This window comes from Branchiostoma belcheri, unplaced genomic scaffold, assembly GCF_001625305.1.
Source record: "Branchiostoma belcheri isolate BF01 breed outbred unplaced genomic scaffold, Haploidv18h27 scaffold4, whole genome shotgun sequence".
NCBI classification, from domain to species: Eukaryota; Metazoa; Chordata; class Leptocardii; order Amphioxiformes; family Branchiostomatidae; genus Branchiostoma; species Branchiostoma belcheri.
Window position 1 is genome coordinate 6074714 of NW_017804020.1, and position 23301 is coordinate 6098014.

A 23301-nucleotide genomic window follows, 5' to 3' on the forward strand; every position below is an offset into this window, starting at 1 on the left:
ATCAGACCCGTCCCTAGGACGGTACTGTGGAGATGAGAACGGTGTTTACACGCCACCAGACGTGATAATGTCATCTTCAGGGTCTCTGTTGGTCCACTTCTACTCGGGTGCCTTTGGTACGCTCTTAGCTGGACAAGGATTCGTTACCACGTTTTCTTTCCCAGGTAAGGTTTGCATTCATCATATATGTATACGCTAGACCTTTTATGCAAGTTTTATTCTGTGCCAAGCTGATAACATTCATGACTTTGACATTAACTTTCGAAACGCACTGATTCTGAGTTACCTATATTGACTATTATGATACGTGCAAACGAATGTGCACAAATCATATCTTGAAAGTTCATCTGTGGACATTATGAAACGAGTTTTAACTGTTGATGGGCTTAAATGCCAAATGGATGTGTGTATTTATTTTGTTGTGGGGTGTTGAGGTTAGCAAATTAAAACTTAAAGAGGTCATGGATTGTTAACAACAACAACATTTTGTCTTAAACTTGAATTTCTTTAACATGATATTCAAACGCCTTTCAAACTGAAGATTATGCAGAATGCGCTGATGTAATGTGCCTTAACGGAGGGACGTGCACAGACACACCGACCGGTTACAGCTGCTCTTGTGCTGCTGGCTTCACTGGCTTGCAATGCGAAACAGGTGCTTTCGGCTTTTTAGTTACCACGACTGTTGGTTGCTTAAACACCATTGAATATGCTTAGTAAATCTTAAAATTGACTCGGCCTTTGCATTTGCTTCTCTGGCTATTTTTACAGGCGACGGACTGAAAATATAAATGAATGCATGCTCTGCATACAGCTATAAATCTATTGAACAGAGTTCATTTGCTTTTGTTGTGTATCATTTGCGTTCTTATGTAAACTATGCAACATGTATACTACATGTATGTAAATGTTTTACGAAGTACATTTTTCCAACAGACGACGTCGATCACTGTGCATCGTCTCCCTGTACTAACGGAGGGACATGTGTGGACAGGAGTAACGGTTTCATCTGCCTGTGTACGCCTGAGTATGTCGGGACACAATGTCAAGGTACGATTGTGTGCCACAGAGTACTAATGGTGTCCTACATCAGTGTCGTTGACAGTGTGATACGTCTGAACGCAATGTTACTCTGCTGTTATGACTTACCTTGGTCGTCGTCACATATCTATAATCTACCTGTTCAATGTTCAGTGACCTATAGAACGGAAGAAAAAGCAATTATTACAGCAAGAATCCAAATGAAGAGTTTCTGTGATCGAGATAGCCTGTGCATGGTTAGAAGGTTAGCCTCAATAAAAGGACATAGATGATGATCTGTAGAAAATCGTTACCATCTCTCACCATTCCAGTTACCATCAATATCTTATTCCCTGTTTTGTTTTCAGTGGCGAAATCTTCATGTTTGCTGCCACTGGGGATGGCAAACGGTGACATTGACGACAACCAGATCTCGGCGTCCTCGGAAAAGCCCGATTACGAGGCTTACAAAGGCCGACTAAACGGTCGTCGTGCCTGGCAGCCAACCGTCGCCAACACTAACCAGTGGTTACAGGTCAAGTTTAACAACAGAACCATCATCACCGGGATCCAGACACAGGGTTTGTGGGGAGGGCATGTCAAGAGTTACAGGCTTTTCTACGGAGATACAGAGGACGGGCTGTCAGTGTACAAAGATGCCGGATCGGACGGCAGCGAGGTATCAGTGACTTGCAACTTATTATGTGAGAAATATGTTTGGGCTCTTAATCCGAGAACGTTTATACATTCTCTTTCTCGTCATTATATATATAGAGTCATTGTAGCTAGCATTTCAAGATCATGCTTATTAATGTTGTGGTATTTCATTGTCGTTTTTGCCTACAGATCTTTGATGCAAATTCTGATGGTGCAGCAGTAATAAGTCATGACCTTGACCTGCCGATCATCGCGTCCATCGTACGAGTGAACCCTCAAGACTTCACCAATAACCTGATACGTCTCCGAATAGAGCTACTGGGATGTGAAGGTATGCGTTCTTGTCCGTTGGAGGTCTGACTTCTGTTGCCATTGTATCTCATACACTGACTCGTCTAGATTCAGTGATTAACCAATGTTAAGTATCAGACGAATTTACTTCAATCTTATTTCCTATGCCACAGAACCAGCTCCTCCAGTGCCAACCCAACCAGCAACCACTACACCCAGTACTACAACAGTCCAATCAACAACAGTTCCTACAACCCAAGAAATAACGACTGTAGACGTATCAACTGTTCCTGAAACTACAACCGCTCCAACAACACCCTATAGGTCAACCACACAGCCTACAGTTGCAACAACATCGGCAACAATAGAGACAACGCTCCTCCCATCTACACAATCTAGGACAACGGAAATGCCTACAACCAGCTTCAGCCAGACTACAGCCGATTCCACAACAGTCGACGTGCCATCAACTCCTCTCGCTATGTCGACAACGCCTGTGGTTGAAACGACAGAACCAACAACAACGACAGTGCCAACTCCAACAACTGCTGCAACTACAGCGACGTCAACAACGCCTATGGTTGAAACATCAGCAGGGACAACGGCGGTAACAACTCCAACAATTGCTGCGACTACAGCAACATCAACAACGCCAATAGTTGAAACGTCAGGGTCAGCAACAACACCAACTCCAACAACTGCTGCAACTACAGCAACATCAACAACGCCTATGGTAGAAACGACAGAAACAACGACAGCACCAACATCTGCTGCCACTACAGTGTCATCAACAACGCCTATGGTTGAAACAACAACAGTGACATTACCAACTCCTACAACTGTTGCAACTGCATTAACAACGCCAATGGTTGAAGAAACAACGACAATACCAGTACCAACTCCAACATCTGTTGCAACTACAGCTGCATCAACAACACCTGTGGCAGAAACGACAGAGACAGCAAAAACAACAGCACCAACACCTGTAGTAACAACACAAATGGCGGAAACGTCGACAAAAGTAACGACTATGAAAACGCCTCTCCACACAACGACAGCAGAGGCTTCCACGCCGATGAAGACAAACACACCGCCTCCAGCTAAAACCACAAAACCCGAACTGGAGAAGACAACGGAAAGTCCCTCCAAGTACACTACAGCGGGTAAAGACGGTGACCAGGCGGAACAGTCAGGTGACGGTGGAGGAGGCGGTAACACCGCGGTGTTCGCTGCTGCGGGCGCCGCAGGGGGCGTAGCGGTCCTGGTCGGAGTGGGCGTCACTGTCTTCATATGTAGAAGACGTGGAAGGTAAATACAACAGCATCTTGTCTAATCAGGGTCTACATGTTTGGATCAGACAGATGAATGGCATTACGAGAGACTCTGATTGCCCTGGGATCAAGACTGGTTATCGGATCGTCAGCCAGTTCCTACGGCGACCCAAGGCAGTTAATTAAGCCCGCTGATCTAAATTACTGGGGTGTTGGGCTACCACACCCCCGTAGCGCTAATTTAAATCGTCGGGTTTTATTAACTGCGTTGGGCCGCCGTAGGAACTGGCTGACGGTCCGATAACCAGTCTTGATCCAAGGGTAATCTGAATCTCTCATATTATTGCTAGTTATCTGTCTGAGTCAAACATGCTTCACATTCTAGTAGACTGGATGAAGGAGACATACAATATATTTTGCATTACTGCTCAATTGTCAGCAATGTCCCATAAAGACTACACAAATGTACTCAGCTAGATTATCACATTATTATGTGTTCCTTATAGTTATACATATGAACACTGAAATAACTGAGATAAACGTCTATTGTCTTTCGCTACAGACTGATGATAAACTGTGATATTTTGTGTTGCAGGAATTCCGAGGCCTGTGGAGTACCAATGGAACGTCTTGCAGAGGGCAACAAGGATTCTAAAACGTGAGTTCTGTTCGGTGGCTGAACTTACGTAAAGATTCACAACTGTCGTTGCTTGCCGGGGGACAGTTTTATCACAGAAGTAAATGTAATGAACCAATATAAACATTTACATGGGCCTCGTTATTTAATGTGATTGCACAAGTGCTGGAAGCAAACATTCCTGTAGAGCGTGCCCTTTTCATCTTGTCCTGGGCAATAATGTAAACTTTTCGCACTTGAAATAATCTGACCGTGTGGTTGTAATTCACTAACACTTTTCAACATATTTGTGGAATTATTTCACATTTCTGACATTTAAGATTGACACTTTAAGTAAAGAGCCCACAAGAGGCGCACTCAGCTACAGTTTGTGACACCACCACAAATCAACAGAATGTAAACAAACATGGTTGACAGCTGTGATTCCCGCTTTTAGACACACTCACAAGGCGTCATATTTTGACACTTCCTGAATAACACTTACTTGTAACGGGGTATGGTTGATTCAATTTAGTTTGTAAAGAAATGACCAAAAATTTACTTTTGGTATCGTCCTAATGTAAGATAATTCTGTTTGAAGGGTACCCAATAACATGTTTTCGAAGAACCACACTAGTTATAACGTTCCATTTGACACCGAATGCACTGTGTAAAGGTTTCTTATGTTTGTCATGTCTACAGGGATAATACAAGTGCTGAGGTGGCGATTGGAAACCCCCTATATGGAGCGTAAGTCACTTCTATTTTTACTCGACTGTTACATAATCATAAATGTGGTGGTAAAGTGGTTTTTCTTTGAGAAATATCTATATTTTCTGGGTCGTATCACGTATTAGATAACCTATATTGCATTGTATGTGTATACACATTTCTGTGAAGCCTTCTCTGATATTTCAGAATGGAAGAACCGACCGATAAACTGGGCATTGCCGTGAATGACAGCTGTGCATGATGGTCTTATATCATGACTTTGAACCAAACATCTTCCTCCACTCTACATCGGCAAAATAGACAATTGTGTACACTCGCTTTGTTTGGGACCAAAATTACATGCACAAATTCTTCGCCTTCTTTAGCTTTAAAAACCTCCTATTATCCTATATTACAAATATTGTCCATTTCGTTTCTTATTCTCATGGACAGAGATTCCTCTGTATAATATCATGTTGACACCTATTTCGCACAGAGAGTAACTGACGATATAACATTTTGATGATGACTTATGACAATGAAATGTATTTAACAAGAGCATCCCATGCAACGCATTTTCGCATCATGTTTTGTATAAAGTTATGTGAAATCATTGAAATTCAAGACAGTTGCAACCTTAGTGCCATTGAGCATAGATAAAAAGACATGCGTACCCAAGAAAGCCATCTGTATGTACATTGCAGCTACTATCATATTACCCACGCAATTCATTGTCATTGTAGAAAAAACTGTACAAAGCCATGCTTCATTTAAGTGCAATAAATTGAATAATGTATCATGGAATGTGTTTGTCTAGGTCTTTTACAATCCTGTGCAATACGTTGCAGTGTACAACAAAATCTTGAAATGCATAACATGTTAACGTTAAAGCAAGATTTTAGTTATAGATCCGTGCTCAAATAGCACAGCAATGTTACTAGTAACGCTACATATAGTAAATGATGGGTGATACGTACCACAATTACGTATACAATACATACAATACATAACACGGGCTGGTCTTAAAACTACAGTACATTCTGAAGGGAGTCGGGACATACATGTTGGACGTATCAGTTTGTATTTGTTAGTACAAACACCCTGCTGTTTCCACAAGATAACTCCGGGAGCCACGGAGAACAATCCACTGTCAGTCACCGCTAACGGTATCATACCATTGGTCGAGAATAGATTTGTTTGCCGCAAAGGATTTTGGGATAGGCTTACGTAACACAAATTGAAGCTTAAGAAGAGTTTTGACAGATGTCAAATGGTTGTGTAGTTGAATCGTCGCGGATTTTCTTTTTAATTTCAAAGTGTTAGAGGGATCCAAGCGAGCAAATGGTTTCACATCGCAGTTACGTTTTAACAGGGCTGCTAGTTCTGATGTTGATGGATCTAGCAGTATCTGGTGAGTGTGTTCTCTGAAACTTTTAACAATCCAACTAAACACTACAAAATATAACCGTTAATAGTTTCATTAGGTTAGAAACACCAGTCATAATTGTCCTGAAGAAGATGACAGACGGTTATCGAAAAACGTCGGCTCTTGTTCTTGTTATTCGCAGAGTTTTGTTCATTGTTACAAAGATCAGGGCCATACAATTGGTGGTGCGTTCCATCTATATGTGTATGTCGTCATTTTCTGATGTTGCGTTTGACGCCTTGTAAGCCATACATGTGACATGCCACATTTGTAGAATTGTTGGTAAAAATGATTCTGTACTAACGGAAAATAGATTCGTGCCCCCGTCAACATGCAATGGTGACATTATGTTGTACAAAGGGTAAAACATTGATGATCTCTGATATTTGAACACTGATTATCATTTTACTTACAATTTTTTTAAAAATTATTTCTTCTTTGTCCCAAGCGTTTTGCTCTCATGGCATTTAAAGTGTTACCCAACGGCTCATTTATCTCAATAGCTAAATAGCCGTGTAAATTGCTGTTTCTTAACTCCCCGTTTTTTAATTACAAAAAGGTAGATACTGTATATCTTTGGTAAGATATCAATGTTGGCCTTCAAATAGTCGGGTCATACACGCGTGTCGATTCACTAGATAAATATTATGGCTCACCAACGATATATTGATGTACCGCCGTGGGCAGAATTTGCTCACCAAACAATGGCCAGAAACTTTGGCCCAGGGTTAAGTTCTCAACGTACTTTAAAATTTACTAACAACAGCCGTGTACAATAGCAAATAGTCAAATTTGACACATAGAGACTTAGACCAGAAGAGATCATGAAAAGGTGACAGACTATTACGGTGTGACAACCAAACGGTCTTACATCAGTCTTTAATATGTCTTAACTTGTCACTTATTGCTTCCTCATAGCAAACAAAATTCTTGGTTTTCCCCTGACGACGCTATCTGACAGTCGCTGGATAAATATGACTCAGACGGCAGAGAGTAAAGAAAAGACTGTCACAGTAATATAGGCTTTCTATCTTAATACGTTGAAATTGTTCCAGAAAAAAAATTTGACAAAAGTCTTCTACCTGAGTTATAGACAGTGACAAAAGACACATTGGTAGGCTACTCCAAACTCTAAAGTATCACTGGCTTCTTTCACGGAGTAATAAACGAATAAATAAATAAAGTACTTTTCCACAGATACATGTATATGTGGATTTGATGTGGCCTCCTATGTTTCAAATGTTCATGCCAAGGTAACAATTTTCTAGGTTCAATGGGACAGACCTGTGGAGGAACACTAAACAAAGACAGTCCTATAAAAAGCTTCACGTCTCCTAACTACCCGAACGCGATCCAAGCGGATGCCACGTGCGAGTGGATCATCGAAGCACCAATAGGACGAGTTCAACTGCAGTTTGAAGTCTTCAATTTCTTCACGGTCCCTCATCAGTGTAGTTCGGATGAACCAACTGTGTCAATATATGACGGTTCGTCCACATCGGACCCGTTACTAGGCCAGTACTGTGGAGATGACAACTTTGTCCCACCAAATGTGATTATGTCTACACCTGGGTCTCTCTTGGTTCATTACTACTCGGGAAGATACGGTGGAACAGGACAACCCGGAGAAGGCTTCGTTGCTAGGTTTTCTTTCCCAGGTATCATTGATCATACTAGTACTTTGATTGGATTGATATTATGATTTAAAACTGCATACCACAAGTGTGACAACTAGCCGTTATGATACATGTAAACGAATCAAGTTGATAGGCTTCAAATGTGAAATGGGTGTGCGTATCTCACGTATTTTGTAGGGTTGTTGGGGTTAGTTCAAGATTGTCATGGTACGTTAACAACTGTATTTTTTTTCATGCACGTGGTCAGTGTATTTTTAACATGATATTCGAACGTCTTTCAAACTGAAGATTATGCTGAATGCGCTGATGTAATGTGCCTTAACGGAGGGACGTGCACAGACACACCGACCGGTTACAGCTGCTCTTGTGCTGCTGGCTTCACTGGCTTGCAATGCGAAACAGGTGCCTTCGTCTGTGCTTTAGTTACAGTAACTATTGCTAAAAATACAAGCATCGCAACATTTATCATTGGTTTGCTTCTCGGGCCATTATCGACGGCTTGAACATAAAGTAAATGCATGTTCTGTCTCTCTATATAGCTTGCCTGTGTGTGAATCATTTGAGATGCCCCTATGTCTATGCAGCATTCTTGCCTCATGATCACGCAGTACTTTTTACTTATTGTCCAGTCCACGGTGACCAATTATTTGAGTCACACATCGTCATCACTCTCACGCCACCCAACCAGCTGTTCTCATCTTGGCCCCGGTCAGTTTTTCTAAAATCGCTTCTTGTTTCCTAACAGTTGAACCGCACATCGACCATTGTGCATCGTCTCCCTGTACTAACGGAGGGACATGTGTGGACAGGAGGATCGATTTCTACTGCCGGTGTCCGCCTGGGTATGTCGGGACACGATGTCAAGGTAATTCTTGACTATGGCAGAGAACTGTTTTTAACTGTCATATCATCCACTAACTTCTTGATTTTAGTCTTTCTGTTTGTATTTGAAATAGATGGCTCTTGATAATGATACTTAATGTTGACAATTACAATACTCAATTTTTTTGAAAAAATGTTACATAATGCCTCTTTACCTCAGACGTCGACCACTGTGCCTCCTCTCCCTGTACTCATGTGGGAACATGTGTGAGTGGACCAGACAGTTTCTTGTGCCTGTGCCCACCGGAGTATGTCGGCACACGGTGTCAAGGTAAGTTGTTTCACTTCGACGACGTTATATATAATATGATATGATATGATATAGTAATAATATATATGATACATTTTTATTAAGTAGTACATTTTATCATACGACAAAAACAACGATCTCTGTTATTATATAGAAACAGACATATTATTATATTTTGTTCTTGCTGTTCTCATCTAGTGTCAAAATCGTCATGTTTGCTGCCACTGGGAATGGAAAATGACTACATCGAAGACAACCAGATCTCGGCATCTTCGGAGAAGTCCGGATACGAGGCTTACAAAGGCCGACTGAACGGTCCTCGTGCCTGGCAACCAATCGTTTCCGACACTAACCAGTGGTTACAGGTCAAGTTTAACAACAGAACCATCATCACCGGGATCCAGACACAGGGTTTGTGGGGAGGGCATGTCAAGAGTTACAGGCTTCTCTACGGAGATACAGAGGACGGGCTGTCAATGTACACAGAGACTGGAGCCAACAGCAGCAAGGTAAATACTAATATTTCAAGCGCCATATGCACAGCACCTTCCCTCCTTGCGCCATCATGCACGATGCTCTCCTTGTCGTGTTTCGTCTTTGTCTCCAGGTTTTTGATGCAAATTCCGATGGTCCGTCAGTGGTGAGCCATGACCTTGACCTGCCGATCAGCGCATCCATCGTACGAGTAAACCCACAGGACTTCACCAATAACTTGATACGTCTGAGAATGGAGGTTCTTGGATGTGAAGGTAAGAAGTCCTGAGCCAGAGTGCAAAAAAACGGGTTTATAGCAAATGCGTTTTGTTACCTCCGTATAAAATACTGAGTCATTGGTCTTGGGATGTCTGTATATTTGTCTTTCTGTCTCTGTCTGTCTGTCTGTCTGTCTGTCTGTCTCTCTGGAGATTTACGGTCTACGAATTCTTGTTTTGCCTTGTTCAACAGACACCCTGACACCAATGAAGCGCACGTATGCCAATGCTTCGTGCAATGATATCTTTTTAATTTTTCTCACCAGACGTCGACCATTGTGCCTCCTCGCCCTGTGCTAACGGTGGGACATGTGTGGAGATACCGGACAGTTTCCAGTGCCTGTGTACGTCAGAGTATGTTGGAACCCGGTGTCAAAGTAAGCTTCAAATCATGATGTAGGCCAACTGCCTTCTGACATCTGAAAAAGATATCGTCGTCTGAACCTACATGTTGATGATACAGTATCAAAATCATCATGCTTTCTGCCTCTTTAGTATCATAGCAGCATCGGTAAAATATACATGTAGCTGTTTCTAGTCTTGCCGATATTATAAGTTTTGATTTCCTGTTCTTGCTATTGTCATTCAGTATCAAAATCCTCATGTTTGATGCCACTGGGGATGGAAAATGGTTACATCGAAGACAACCAGATCTCGGCATCCTCAGAGAGGCCCGGGTACGAGGCTTACGAAGGCCGACTGAACGGTCCTCGTGCCTGGGAAGCCAACGTTTCTGACTCTAACCAGTGGTTACAGGTCAAGTTTAACAACAGAACCATCATCACCGGGATCCAGACACAGGGTTTGTGGGGAGGGCATGTCAAGAGTTACAGGCTTCTCTACGGAGATACAGAGGACGGACTGTCAATGTACACAGAGACTGGAGCCAACAGTAGCAAGGTATCAGTGACTTGTAACTTGCTCTATGTCGGCTTTGAACCTGACAATGATATTTTTCTTCACGTCGAGCATAAACATCAACATCAGTAGCTTTACAAGATATCTTGATATTGTGGCACATTCACAGGCAATTCACGGTCGTTCTTTGTATTTAAATCTAGGTCTTTGATGCAAATTCCGATGGCCCGACAGTTGTGAGCCATGACCTTGACCGACCGTTCATCGCGCCCATCGTGCGAGTGAACCCTCAAGACTTCACTTCTGCCTTTATACGTCTTCGGATGGAGTTGCTGGGATGCGAAGGTACGGTTCTTGTCCGTTGGAGGTCTGATTTCTGCGGTGTTACCTGTGTATCTGATTTGATGCGAATTCCGATGGTACTGCAGTAGTGAGTCATGATCTTGACAGACAAATCATTGCATCCATCGTACGAGTCAATTGCAACCCTCAAGATTTCACGAATAATTTGATACGTCTGAGTATGGAGGTTCTGGGATCCTCCTTAATGGAATTTTACGGACCTGTTTTGTGTTTGCCTCTCTAACGAGCATTTTCAGACACTACTGAATTGTATTGTCTGAATGTATGGCTATTTGTTGTTTTGCCGAGATCCACAAGACCCTCGGCTTGACGGCTTTTCAATTTAATTCAAGTCACCAAGATGACCAAATATTTGAGTCACACATCTTCATCACATTCCCATCTTGCAATTGGCCCCTTCCCAATTTTCTTTAAAAGCATTTCTTGTTTCATAAGACGTCGACCACTGTGCCTCGTCGCCCTGTGCTAACGGAGGGACATGTGAGAATGTACATCACGGTTACCAGTGCCTGTGTCCGCCGGAGTACGTGGGGACACGATGTACAGGTACTTTTCATATCATAATGTACTTCAGGCTTTTTTCATTGGTGTTCTCCTCTTCTGACATAGCTGTGGCCAACTTTCAAACTATCATTACAAACGTGTCGTTCTTGTTATGTAGTGTCCAAATCCTCATGTCTGCTGCCACTGGGGATGGAAAACGGTGACATCGAAGACAACCAGATCTCGGCATCTTCGGAGAAGACCGGGTACGAGGCTTACAAAGGCCGACTGAACGGTCCTCGTGCCTGGGAAGCCAACGTTTCTGACTCTAACCAGTGGATACAGGTCAGGTTTAACAACAGAACCATCATCACCGGGATCCAGACACAGGGTTTGTGGGGAGGGCATGTCAAGAGTTACAGGCTTCTCTACGGAGATAAAGAGGACGGGCTGTCAATGTACACAGAGACTGGAGCTAACAGTAGCAAGGTATCAGTGACTTGTAGCTTTTAATTTCATGGAATTTGGTAGGCTGGTTGTGGAATTTTGTTTTTAGTGGCATGCTACAGATCAGAGGAATAAATAGTCTCTAAATATTTTTCCATCGCCCCTTAAGGTCTTTAATGCGAATGCGGACGGAACGACGGTGGTCACTAATGACCTGGACATGCCGTTCATTGCGTCCATCGTGCGAGTGAACCCTCAAGAGTTCACGGGGACTTTGATACGTCTGAAAATAGAGTTGCTGGGATGTGAAGGTAAGCAACTTGTCCCTTGTGTTGTAAACTATACGTAGCTTCCTCGTTGTTAGTGTGAACTGTAAAAATGGAATACCATTGTCTTCTTTCCCAACATCACAGACGATCCACCAGTCCGACCGGGAACTACGGCACCGCGCACTACAACTGCCCTAACCACAGCCCAAGAAGTAACAACAACTCCTGAAACTACGTCTGTTCTGTCAACTGATGGCTACAAGACGACAGTTGCGACGACTATACAAGAAACTTTCCCTCCGTTTACACAATCTACAACTACTGAAATGACAACCACTGTCATCCCGTCTACAACTGCCCTCCCCACATCCCAACCAATTACAACAATCCAAACACCTGGCATGTCAACGACACAGCCTACAGTTACAACAACTCCTGCAACAATACAACCGACCGTACTTCCATCTACACAATCTAGGACAACGGAACTGTCATCGACCACTCTCAGCCAGACTACAACTGGTTTGACGACAGCTACGATGTCAGAGGCTTCCACAGTTACAACAAAATCAACATTAACGACATCCCAGATAGAAACGGCAGCTACAACAACAGTACAGCCTCCAACAACTGCACCAATGGCAGAAACGCCAATGACACCCGAGCTAGAAACGGCAGCTACAACAAAAATGACAACACTGCCTCCTACAGATACGACAACATCAACCACACCAACGTGGGTGGAAACATCGACAACAACAACGGTGACAACACCGCCTGTCCATACAACGATAAGGGAGGCGTCAACATCAAAGAGGACCATCCCACCGCTTCCTGTGAAAACTACAAAACCTTATTCAATCAAGACAACCGAAAATTATTCTCCGAAGCACACGACAGCAGCTAAGGACGGTGACCAGGCGGCACAGTCCGGCGATAGCGGGAGAAGAGGCGGTAACACCGCGGTGTTCGCTGCTGCAGGCGCCGCAGGGGGAGTAGCGGTCCTGGTCGGAGTGGGCGTTACTGTCTTCATATGTAGAAGGCGCAATTTAAGGTAACTATTAAGGACTGTCAATGTCATCTCACCCTATTCATCTATCCCTTAGTCTAATTATTTGACCGGTGAACTGTTGCTTGATTTTTTTTCCGCGCTACAACATCTTATAGTGCTACATGATATTACAGGAATTCTGAGGCTTGCAATGTACCGATGCAACGACTAGATGCGAGCAACAACCACAACACGTACGTTACTTTCTGGATTCACTTTTGCTTCCATTATATGCCTATGGTCGTATACTATGTACCATGTGGACTACTCACGGTGACAGTGCTCATATTTCTGTATGTTCGTAACCCTAACAAAGCAATGTTGCGTTACTTGCTTGTCACCAGTAGCTTGTCATCTTAAAAGAAAAAGGGCTACAGATCCCACAAGTTACAATTTTATTTTATCAGAAGATGTTACACTTATTTGCAAATATATCTGCATATACTTGTTCGTGTTTTTAGAGATTATCCGGGTGCTGATGTGGAGAATGTTGAGGTGGAGAACCCCCTCTATGGCGCGTAAGTCACTTCAGTTTTACTTGTGTCAACTTGTGACACTCAAGTTGTTGTGACAACCCAAGTCTTTGCATGCATTTTGGACAGAAGTGGACTGTAGGGCAGGGGTGTTCGTTTTTTGTGTGGACGACATTCAGCACCAAGGGCATGGTGTTTGTTCGTTGTTTGTTGTGTGTGGATCGTGTTCAGTAACAAGGACTGGTGTGTTTGTTCTGTGTTGTGGATGGGGTTCAGCACCAAGGACAGGTATGTTTACCTGTGTGTGGATGGTGTTCAGCACCAAGGACAGGCATGTTTACCTGCGTGTGGATGGTGTTCAGCACCAAGGACAGGCATGTTTACCTGTGTGTGGATGGTGTTCAGCACCAAGGACAGCCATGTTTACCTGTGTGTGCATGGTGTTCAGCACCAAGGACAGGCATGTTTGTTCTGTGTGTGGATGGTGTTCAGCACCAATAACTGTTAGAGAAGATACATGCTAACTTCCAACTAACAGATGTCTCTTTGCCTAATATTTCAGAATGGACGAGTTCAATGCACTGGGCATTGCGGTGACTGACAGCACTGCATGACAAGTTTATCATATCATCGATCAGTACCTCTGGGACATTCAAACACCAGTAGAGTTATGCCTTGGAGGTCTAGCTATCCTTTGTGCCATCTGTCTATGGTTATAATGATTACAGCTTTTGAATGTGCCTCCGCCTCTGTGGCGTCACCAAAATCTCATTTCCATTGTAAGAAGCAAAGACTACATGCTACTAGTTACTGTCAAGGGCCACTAGCGTGGAACAGACTAGCTGTTGACAAACGGCAAATAACATCAACGTCTGTGTTCAAAACCAGACTGTGAAGGGACCGGTTTACTGAATGTGACTGTAACTGTAGCAGTGCACACTGTGATTTATATGTAATTGATTGTGATGTAATGTAACGTCATTGTGATTTTTTTTTTTCTCTGTGATATACTGTATTTTAAATGTACCTTGGCTTGAGTTCCCAGGAATAACTGAAAAGCAGATCGGTAGATCTGAGTTATATCCTGGTTAAATAAATAAATAAACTTGAAACTTGAAACTGTGTATGTAAAACCACTCGTATACGTAATAAGATGTAAGAATTTTTCAATTCTGGCAAGTGTTTCAGAAATGGTGTGTTATGCATCGAACATTGCAACTACAATAATGTATATACCGATGTACATAGCTATGCTTTACAATAGTGCAATAATATCTATATTAATAGTTTCTCCTGATACAATTGTCTCCTGTAATATCATGTTGTACATAATCATGTTGTACCTGGAACTCTAGAACTCTTCCTTATGTCAAAAGGGCAGAAAAAAAATTCTTCATGTTAATACTGGTTTAGCATGCCTTTAAGTCACCCTTTCTATGACATATGCATAATGTTAAGGATTTTTAGTGAAAAAAGAGACACACACAATGATGTTATTACTTAAAAACAAATCCTTTATTTGACAACTCTCCACTACAAAGACTGAACATAAAATGATTTCGATCTTTCACAGTCACAGAATGGTTAATCCAGCTGCCTCAGGGCAGTACAACTTTCATGGGTCATGGCAGGATTTGTGATCCTTAACAACAAAAAAATGGTTACTTGCCTTACAATCATATACCATGGATATTGACAAGTGCATAACCAGAAGAATGTGCTAGGGGGCGCTGAAAGCTGATGTACAGCTCAGTGATACTGGCCAAAAAAAAGCATGCAAAATGTACAAGTGTGAAACTGCCAATTTTGAAGGGAATTCACCTGCAACATTGTGAAGATGCATCATATTAAGCAAGACATCTCTCAGATAATACAACTTGAAAACTTAAGTCCGAGAAGGACTATGTCTTGATAACATAAACGTTAACGGGGCATTGCAATAAACATGGCAGCTTCTGCATTTCCTAAAACAGAACAAAAGCTAACATAATCTAACCTATCAGCTCGATAAGTTGTTAAGTGTCTTCTGGAATAACAACGGAAGCATAAAATTGACATAAAAATGGATGACTATGTTACATGTTTCATGGTAAGCCTAGAATGTAATGACAAGCAAAAACAACAAAATCCTTTACAATTGATTTATCGAAATCATCCACATAATGATTTCCTTATTCAGAATTCATTTTGTTACAATACACTGGAATGCAACACTAATTAATAACCTTCTTAGCTACAAAATACAAATGTTTGCACTGTGGGATGATTCCACATCGAGATTGGATGAGACCGTATTTACAGTTACACATGACACATTTTCATAGAAACACAAGCTCTCCATTCTCATCCCAGTGCTATACTAACTTATGTTGCAGACATATTTAAGGGGAAGCTTGTTTCTTCTTGAATAAATTTTCTCTGTTGCTGAGAGTACACTGTGCTACTCAGTCATGAGAGGTGTGTTAGTTTGTTGTTAAACTCCATTACATAACATTAGGACAATGCAAAAAGTAAATTTTTTCTGGTCATTTCTTTACAAAATGAGTTGAAGCAATACTCCATTGCAAATAATTTATTATAAAGTGTTATTCATGAAGTTGAGATGACCAAATATTACACCACAAAAGCTGGAAACACAGTTGTGAGTCATGTTTGTTTACATTCTGGTATGCTGTGGTGGTGTCACAAAAATGTGTCAGAAATGTGAAATAATAATAATACAGGTATGTTGAAGAGTGTAGGTAAATAACAATCAGATGATGATTTCCTATCCAGGCTCTAAGAACTGATTCTGTGTGAACTGATTGTTTTGGAACATGGTGAGTACCACTATGATGAGAATGATACACATCCAGAAGACCATGAACTGACTTTAGTTACACCCAGTAACATACAATTGTCCGGGACATTTACATGCATCCCACATCAAGGGAATGTATTACGTACATGTGTACAAATAGGACATGATTTTGCACAACTTTGCCTGAAGCAACAAGTACAACTCTGAAAGTCACTCATGGAATCCACAGTCAACATTTATGCACAATACTCTTTAACCGTACACTACTCAGACCACATCAGTTTAATAGTCTTTGGTTTTTGATCAAGGAAACCGAGAGAAGTCAAAAATACCTTCACCTAATGGCAGTTATAATTTTGTCTGCACTACCACTCTTTGTTGTTACTTGATAAAAAGAAAGAGGAAAAACATGTGTGCCAAAAAAAAGTGTGGGAAGCAAAATCATTTCCAAAGGAAAGTCCATGTACGGGGCTTGTAATACCACTTGCATATGTTGGTTAGTGCAGGTAAAATTGGAGCTGTGCAGGTATTTCTGATGTCTACCTGCACCTAACCTGGATGGGGCCATGACAAAACTGCTGGCCTTTTTTTAGGACTCCCACAGTATTCAGAAGCTGTGTTTGATTTGACATCTCCTGTCCCACTAGACCCACACTATGGTTTTTCTGGTTAATTTTGGAAGCCTTCCTCAGATGCACTGTTTTGACAGGAACTGCAATGGCCTTCATGCTAAGCAAACATTTGCACAGCCCTTTGTGAATGAAGAACAGCATTTAGACATGATAAACATCACGCTTTTATGGCCACAGAAATACATCTTTGTGTAACAGATTAAAAGGTATCCAATGCAATTTATTTTCTGGTCATTCTTTTAATGTAGTAAGTAGAATCAACATCAGCACAATGAGGCAAAAATGCATTGTCGCTGATGGAAAATGATTGCTCTTAATGGACTGGTTGATTGACTGGTGGTAACCAAAAAATAAAGGGACTCCTCACATACATGCAGCTTGTTCAGGGGCTATTTCAAGCTCTTGAAAATGAAATAATCACAAAAATGTGATTAGAAACGGCAGTAACTTTCTATATCTGACAGACTTCCTCATCCAGAAATCTTTTGCTTTGCTGCCCTGAAATTGCATTGGATGCCTTTACAGTATGAATACCTGTGCTAACTGTGGTCTTATGGTACTGCTGGTCAATGCTTAATTCAAAAAGTGGCAGTTGCTGCATAGCTCTAGTTTCAATGCATCTAATTCCTAAAAACCAACAAGGGCTGAGGAGGGGGGGGGGGCAATGTACCACTACTGACAACATTCCTAAGATAGATACATGTACACACAGAGGTCTTGCTTAGTTTGAAACTGCCGACCATTTAAGTTACGACATAATTTGTCTATATATACACTTGACTTGTGGGTTTTTTTGTACACAAGGTGTATCCAATACAATTGCATTATTATAACTTATAAGGCTGGAAGTGAAGTTGCCATAGCCACACTACTCACAGCTGTAACCCAAGTCCCCTTTCAAATACGAAATCTACAGCTATCATACTTCTCACATGTAATTTGATACCTTTGCCAGGACAACATTATGGCCAGCTGATACTCTACATCCATTGGACAGTCCCTTTAATGACATTATCTTCAGCCAATCAACACAAAGTCTACTCCACAAACTACCTACAGTGTTCCACATCGTCATGGCAACCACCTCAGTCCTGCTCCATTGGCTCCTCCGCATCCTCTGCCTTCTGCTCTTCTGAGCTCTCCTCTGATTGGCTGGCTGGGGTTGTTTCATGTTCGCTACTTGGATCTGGTTGGTTAGTGGCAGCTTGGTCGTGTGATGGAGTGGCCTGCTCTGATTGGTCGCTTGGCTGTGGTTCTTCTATCCTTCTGATTTTACGAGGGGATCCTAAAAGTGTGATGAAATGATGGGAAGGTTACGTGGAGGCTATATTTATTTGAGAATATTTGAGCAGCTAAAAATCTAGAAAATGGAAACTTGTTGCCCCCTGGCACAAGAAAAGGACCAGCCGGCTTACCTGAATCCTCCTGATCCTCTTCTAGAACGTCAGCTGACCTTGTACACGCTCTGGTTGGCCTGGTGTTCTCACTGTCCTTGTCCTCGGTGCTCATGTCTGACGATTCCGATGATTCCGTCGTGTCCCTACGTCCTGTCTCTGTGGGTTCGACGGGAAACATCTTCTCCTCTGAGCTGGACGTTGGTTCTGTGGACGTCTCTGCGGAGTTTCCAGCGCCTGAAAGATTGCCGTCGGCTGCTGAGGTACACGTTGGCGTGTCGTCTGACAGCGAGCTCTCTGAGGAATCTTCTGAAGTGGAACTGTCTGATGGCGCACTGTCCTCCCCACCCATATCGTCCGCTATCCTACTTCTGTCCTCTAACTGTTCTGTGTATGTGCTGTTCTGTAAACTGTCGTCTTCTTTATCTACTGTCGTGTCCCCTGATTGGTTGTGTGAGTCTCCTCCGTTTGTGCCCGCATGGTCTGTCATGCCGGGACTCGACGGACTTGTGGTGTCGGAGATGTCGTTACAGACAGATGGAGAGGCCCCGAGACTCGGCGTTTCTAAGTGATCGTGGTCGGGGGGTGGAAGGGGAAGGGGAGAGGCACCGACGATTGGAGGGAGATGAGGGGCGGGGCATGGTGGGGGCGGCATGGCAACAGATCTGCAGAACAAAACAAATCAACAATCTGTTTATCTCTTGAAAGTTCATCTCTGTTGGTAGAAGTCATTATAAAGCAAGTTTGAATGCAAGATCTACATCAGGGCATTGCAACCATCCCTTAACAAAGACAAAAGCTACACACAATGGGATAGTTTAGAGAGTATTTGGGAAGTTTGTTCTGAACTTGATGCATTTTATACTTGTGCACATAATAGTTTATTGTATACTGTAAAGTAATATGCATTTCCTAAAATCAATGTCAGAAAATAGCACTCCTTCTGGAGTTGAAATTCTTACAGGCTGTCTGCTCCTGCCTCCTGTGGCGCGATCCCGTTCACCAGTTTGTCTCCGCCTGCTGACAGTCGTCTGCTGTGGGGAAGTCAACAGAACTGGTCCATCACTCCAAAGTACAGGCCGTACCATACTTCAGCGGGATGGCAGAACATACTGCACTTGCGCATGCATTTGTGTGTTTTTATAAGATATTGTACAGTGTATGCAATCCAGCTTTTGGTTGTCATGTACCACTTGTTCATAAACCATTTTTTTCAATTTTCGTTTCTTTGTTCATTCATAGCTTAACACAAAGAGAGCATACATCCTGAAATGATGATTTGGTACAAGCTTAGCACCATTTCTCAAGATAAAGAAGCCAAAAACATACATGCAGTAATAAACATAACAAGATACATCTACGTATTTTCAACACTCGCTCTCTTAATCAAGAAATACCAAGTAACTTCTGAAGACCCAATGAGTACACGTAGCTTAGAAACATAGTTACCTTGCACCTCCATGGACTGTACTGACTACCAACACGTTCTGGAGTGGGACAAGAGGAAAGGTTAACAACAATTTATTTATGGTCTAGGTCGATTATTTGAATGGACATCTTCTGATAAGAGACATGACAAGCCATGATGATCCATTCTATATTTGGACACTTGGTTACTAGTATTTACCCATGAGACACATTGATCTCTCGGCACACTAATTATAACAACATGAAAAATTTAAATGGTACTTGTTTTTCATTCACAGCAGCAATTTGAATGGGTTTCAAACCTGCCAAGGCCAATAATTGCAATGTACTGACATTGAAAACAGCAATACAGCAAATACAAATCCATGTACACCAACATGTATGGACTGGTGCATGTTAGAGCAGGTAGATATCAGAAATACCTGCACAGCTTCAGTTCTACCTGCACTAACCTGCATATTATATATACTAGTATGTATACATACTATTATTATCTCTATATGCACATGGAATTTCAAGCCCTGACCTTACAAGCACATATCATTTGCCCTTTCCTATCCCATCTAAATCTGCTTAACACACTTCAGATTTTCTTACGGATCAATTCAGGACATCTATATCTTAACTATCAACATAGATCTTATGTGACTGTGAAAAGGTCAATGACCTTGCACAAAAGGTGAGGCCCCTACAGTGTAAGTAGGTCATGTCATGAGAACTGGATCACGTGTAGCTTGGACCCGTTTTATAGAAATAAATAAAGGGAATTCTCACGTGGTTTGATTTGGGGCTACAAAAAATGTATTTTAAATGTTAAAGTCAATATCAGATAGATTTCCTCATCCAGAATATTTTCGGCTTTGCTGCAATGAAATTGCATTGAACGCCGTCAACAAACTGTATGAACTATGTATGAAAAACAGTACCTTTTCCACCCCTCTCAGGAACTTGTCACTTCTCTTGTAATGTTTCTTGGGGTCTGTGACCAGCTCACACAGTCTTTGCATGGTGAAGGGTGGACTGTATGGAGCAAACAAATCATTTTATTACATTCAAGACCCCACAGTAGCTTGCTTTCATAGAATTTTTTTCATATCATGTATGTGTGTATCAGCTACGTAATGTGATGTCACAGAAGCGGTGGATTGCTCATTCCTAGAGTTGTTGAAATGTTCATAAAACATTTGTAAAATTGTATTTCATCATGAATAAAAAAAATAAATCGCTACTTTCAGGCTTTTGGATGCAGTTCTTGGGTGTTATATACAGGGTCAGCTGAACCAGTACCCATCCATAATGAAGTACAAAATTTGCTGACAATGTAGTTTCTAGCAAATGAATGAAATCAAAGGCTACATTGCCTCTACAAATTAAAAGAAGGCCTACAAAATCTACAAGTAATATCACAAAACATGAGATCAAACATAGATATGAAACTAGATAATCTATACTTCTATGAACAAGAGGAATGTTACATGTAGTTATTTCTCCCTACCCTGTGAAACTTTCGATGATACTGACGACTCTCTCCCTCATCTCCTCGTACGAGAGATTCTCCACGTTGGGCGTCGGCGGTCCGTCCACTTTCGGCGCCTCCTCGTTGAACTCTTGCATGACCTTCTCCAGCTTGAGGAGGAAGACTGGCTTCAGTCTGTTCCAGGGGTATCTGAAGTATAGAGAAAAACATTAGACCTTAAAGGGGCATTGTATGTAACATTTTTGCACCAAAAATTGAAATACATTTACGTACTAGTATTTTAACTTAAGAAAATCTTCATGAGATTGGCATTTACTTCCAGTTTTTAACATACTTGTGCAATTACTTCCCTTTTTTTACATTTATGTAGTTTAGAGTAGAGTAGAGTTAGGAATTTACTTACATTGTTTCTCCTGTCTTTGCTATGTGTCGCAGATACTGTTCCAGTTCTGGGGTCAGTTCCTTCCTTTTCTCAAAGTCTGCAAGGGGAAAAAATCATCCAAATGAACATGAACGAACAAATTACAAAGCAATTTGCATGAAACTTTTATCATAATCATAATTTTCATAAGCTATCATCATGACCAAAATTTTTTGGTTTTGGTTTTTCATATTTAGTAACATAGATTTAACTTAACATTCAACTTTTATTTTGCAACATGTTTACATATGAGTACAAGAAATTTGTTCAATACAATAATTATCATATAACGATAATAAAATTATGAGATTCTTTCACAAAGTAAAAATGCTGGCTCCTTGCCAACGGTGACCTAAACCTTCCAATTCAGTAGTTCTAGTCCTAAGTGGAATTATAAAGGAAAGACATGCATTTCATAGAACAGATAAAACTTATGTATATTCCTCATATACTTGTAAAAATATAACACTTTATAATAGCTCCACCCTCCCCACCACTGTGACTTCAGATTTTTTCAGCGCTCATCTTAGGTTGCGCAGATCGCTACAAAAGATCCTCAAATACTCCTAACTTCTGCTTTAAGTTCCCTCGCTTATACCTCCCATCTCTACACCGTAGCCTGACGAATTGTTTTACCTTCTAGTGCATGTAGAAAGGAGTCCCCGTTTTCCATGGCTGACAGTTTTTTTGTGTGTCCCTACTACACCACAACGGGCTGGTTTTATTCCAGACACAGCAAAATGGCGACCGGAAGCAAGGCGGGCGATTCGAATTCTTCACAGGGGAGTTCATATCTTCACCTATCAGCAATTCTTTTATATCTTACTTGGAATGTAAGATAGAAACCCCATTATTTGCGCAAAAATGGCATAAAAGCTTAAAGATATTTCTAATAATTTGATATGGTGATATGTTAGACTGCTAGCTCACGGAAACAAAACTCAATAAGGCACATAGACAATCTAATTGGACGCATCCTCTGACGTCATTTGCAGAGCGCGCGAATAGACCAGAATACAAATCCTGTACTGACTACTGTACGGTATTGAACGTTACAGTTTTTCGGCACCATATGTACTACTAGACAGTATACCCCGGCTTTCAGAGGGTCTGCATGCGTTTTTCCGTGAAGGATAGTCATTTTTATTGGTAATTAACCGATAATCGTAGCAGTCCTTTTATAATAACATAGAGGTAGAAAGCTTTTTCTACCTCCATGATAATAACAATCGTTGTCGGGAAATTATTCCAAGCAGTAGCCCAAGCCCAAACATGCACCTGTGCAAGCACGTCTATACCCCCGAAATACGGGGAATCAATAGACGTAAAACTTGGATAAGAAGAAGAAGAGAAGAAGTAGCACTTTGTTTTGAAAACTTCTTCGTATGGCCTAGTTGAATGCCCAATCATCACAATGGAGCGTCCGGCGTCCGCAGACTCAGTTTTGCCATGCATCATATGAATGCCAAAGAAACATGAGAATTTTTCCGAAGCCTTCCTGAATTTACCATTAAGTGTACGTGTCCAACTCTCCTATATTAGTAAATTTTCAGTAAATACTAATAGCATTCACACAAATGCATAAAAAAAATGCTGCAGTTCTGTTGGAAAACACCAGGTGAACCATGTTTAAACCTACCAAATACATGTATCATGAAGACCCATCCACAGCTTCTTGAGTTATACTGTTGA

At 41.6% G+C, this 23301-nt stretch overlaps 2 protein-coding genes across 4 annotated transcripts; one reads left to right on the forward strand and one right to left on the reverse strand.

Moving 5' to 3' along the window:
- Positions 1–2138: 2138 nt before the first annotated feature.
- Positions 2139–14119, forward strand: LOC109477287 (mucin-2-like). 2 transcript variants are annotated; one of them, XM_019778386.1, is made up of 5 exons: positions 2139–3176; positions 12885–12987; positions 13119–13178; positions 13446–13502; positions 14020–14119. In XM_019778386.1, the coding sequence occupies exons 1-5, from the start codon at positions 2378–2380 to the stop codon at positions 14069–14071; spliced, it is 1071 nt and encodes a 356-aa protein (XP_019633945.1). In that variant the 5' UTR covers positions 2139–2377; the 3' UTR covers positions 14072–14119. The 2 variants fall into 2 exon arrangements, with proteins under 2 accessions (XP_019633945.1, XP_019633946.1); XM_019778387.1 differs by lacking the exons at positions 12885–12987; positions 13119–13178; positions 13446–13502; positions 14020–14119 and adding exons at positions 3835–3897; positions 4558–4656 and having other exon boundaries at positions 2139–3276.
- Positions 14120–14950: 831 nt separating this feature from the next.
- On the reverse strand, positions 14951–22376 carry LOC109477284 (serine/threonine-protein phosphatase 4 regulatory subunit 2-A-like). 2 transcript variants are annotated; one of them, XM_019778384.1, is made up of 8 exons: positions 22246–22376; positions 21592–21667; positions 21207–21377; positions 20638–20731; positions 19733–19770; positions 19246–19314; positions 18305–18948; positions 14951–18174 (listed from the first exon to the last, which is right to left on the reverse strand). In XM_019778384.1, exons 1-8 carry the CDS (start codon positions 22280–22282, stop codon positions 17975–17977), a joined length of 1329 nt encoding a protein of 442 aa, XP_019633943.1. In that variant the 5' UTR covers positions 22283–22376; the 3' UTR covers positions 14951–17974. The 2 variants fall into 2 exon arrangements, with proteins under 2 accessions (XP_019633943.1, XP_019633942.1); XM_019778383.1 differs by having other exon boundaries at positions 19246–19317.
- Positions 22377–23301: the final 925 nt, after the last annotated feature.

What these genes read in the sequence shown, in the direction of transcription:
- LOC109477287 (XM_019778386.1), top strand. Translation starts at nt 2,378, where the DNA reads ATGCCTACAACCAGCTTCAGCCAGACTACAGCCGATTCCACAACAGTC. An exon ending in GCGAGCAACAACCACAACAC is followed by an intron (nt 13,179 to 13,445) that starts GTACGTTACTTT and finishes TCGTGTTTTTAG; the next exon opens with AGATTATCCGGGTGCTGATG. An exon ending in GAGAACCCCCTCTATGGCGC is followed by an intron (nt 13,503 to 14,019) that starts GTAAGTCACTTC and finishes CTAATATTTCAG; the next exon opens with AATGGACGAGTTCAATGCAC.
- LOC109477284 (XM_019778383.1), bottom strand. Translation starts at nt 22,282, where the DNA reads ATGGAAAACGGGGACTCCTTTCTACATGCACTAGAAG. An exon ending in GAGGCAGGAGCAGACAGCCT is followed by an intron (nt 18,949 to 19,245) that starts GTAAGAATTTCA and finishes TTTGTTCTGCAG; the next exon opens with ATCTGTTGCCATGCCGCCCC. An exon ending in AGAGGATCAGGAGGATTCAG is followed by an intron (nt 18,175 to 18,304) that starts GTAAGCCGGCTG and finishes TCACACTTTTAG; the next exon opens with GATCCCCTCGTAAAATCAGA.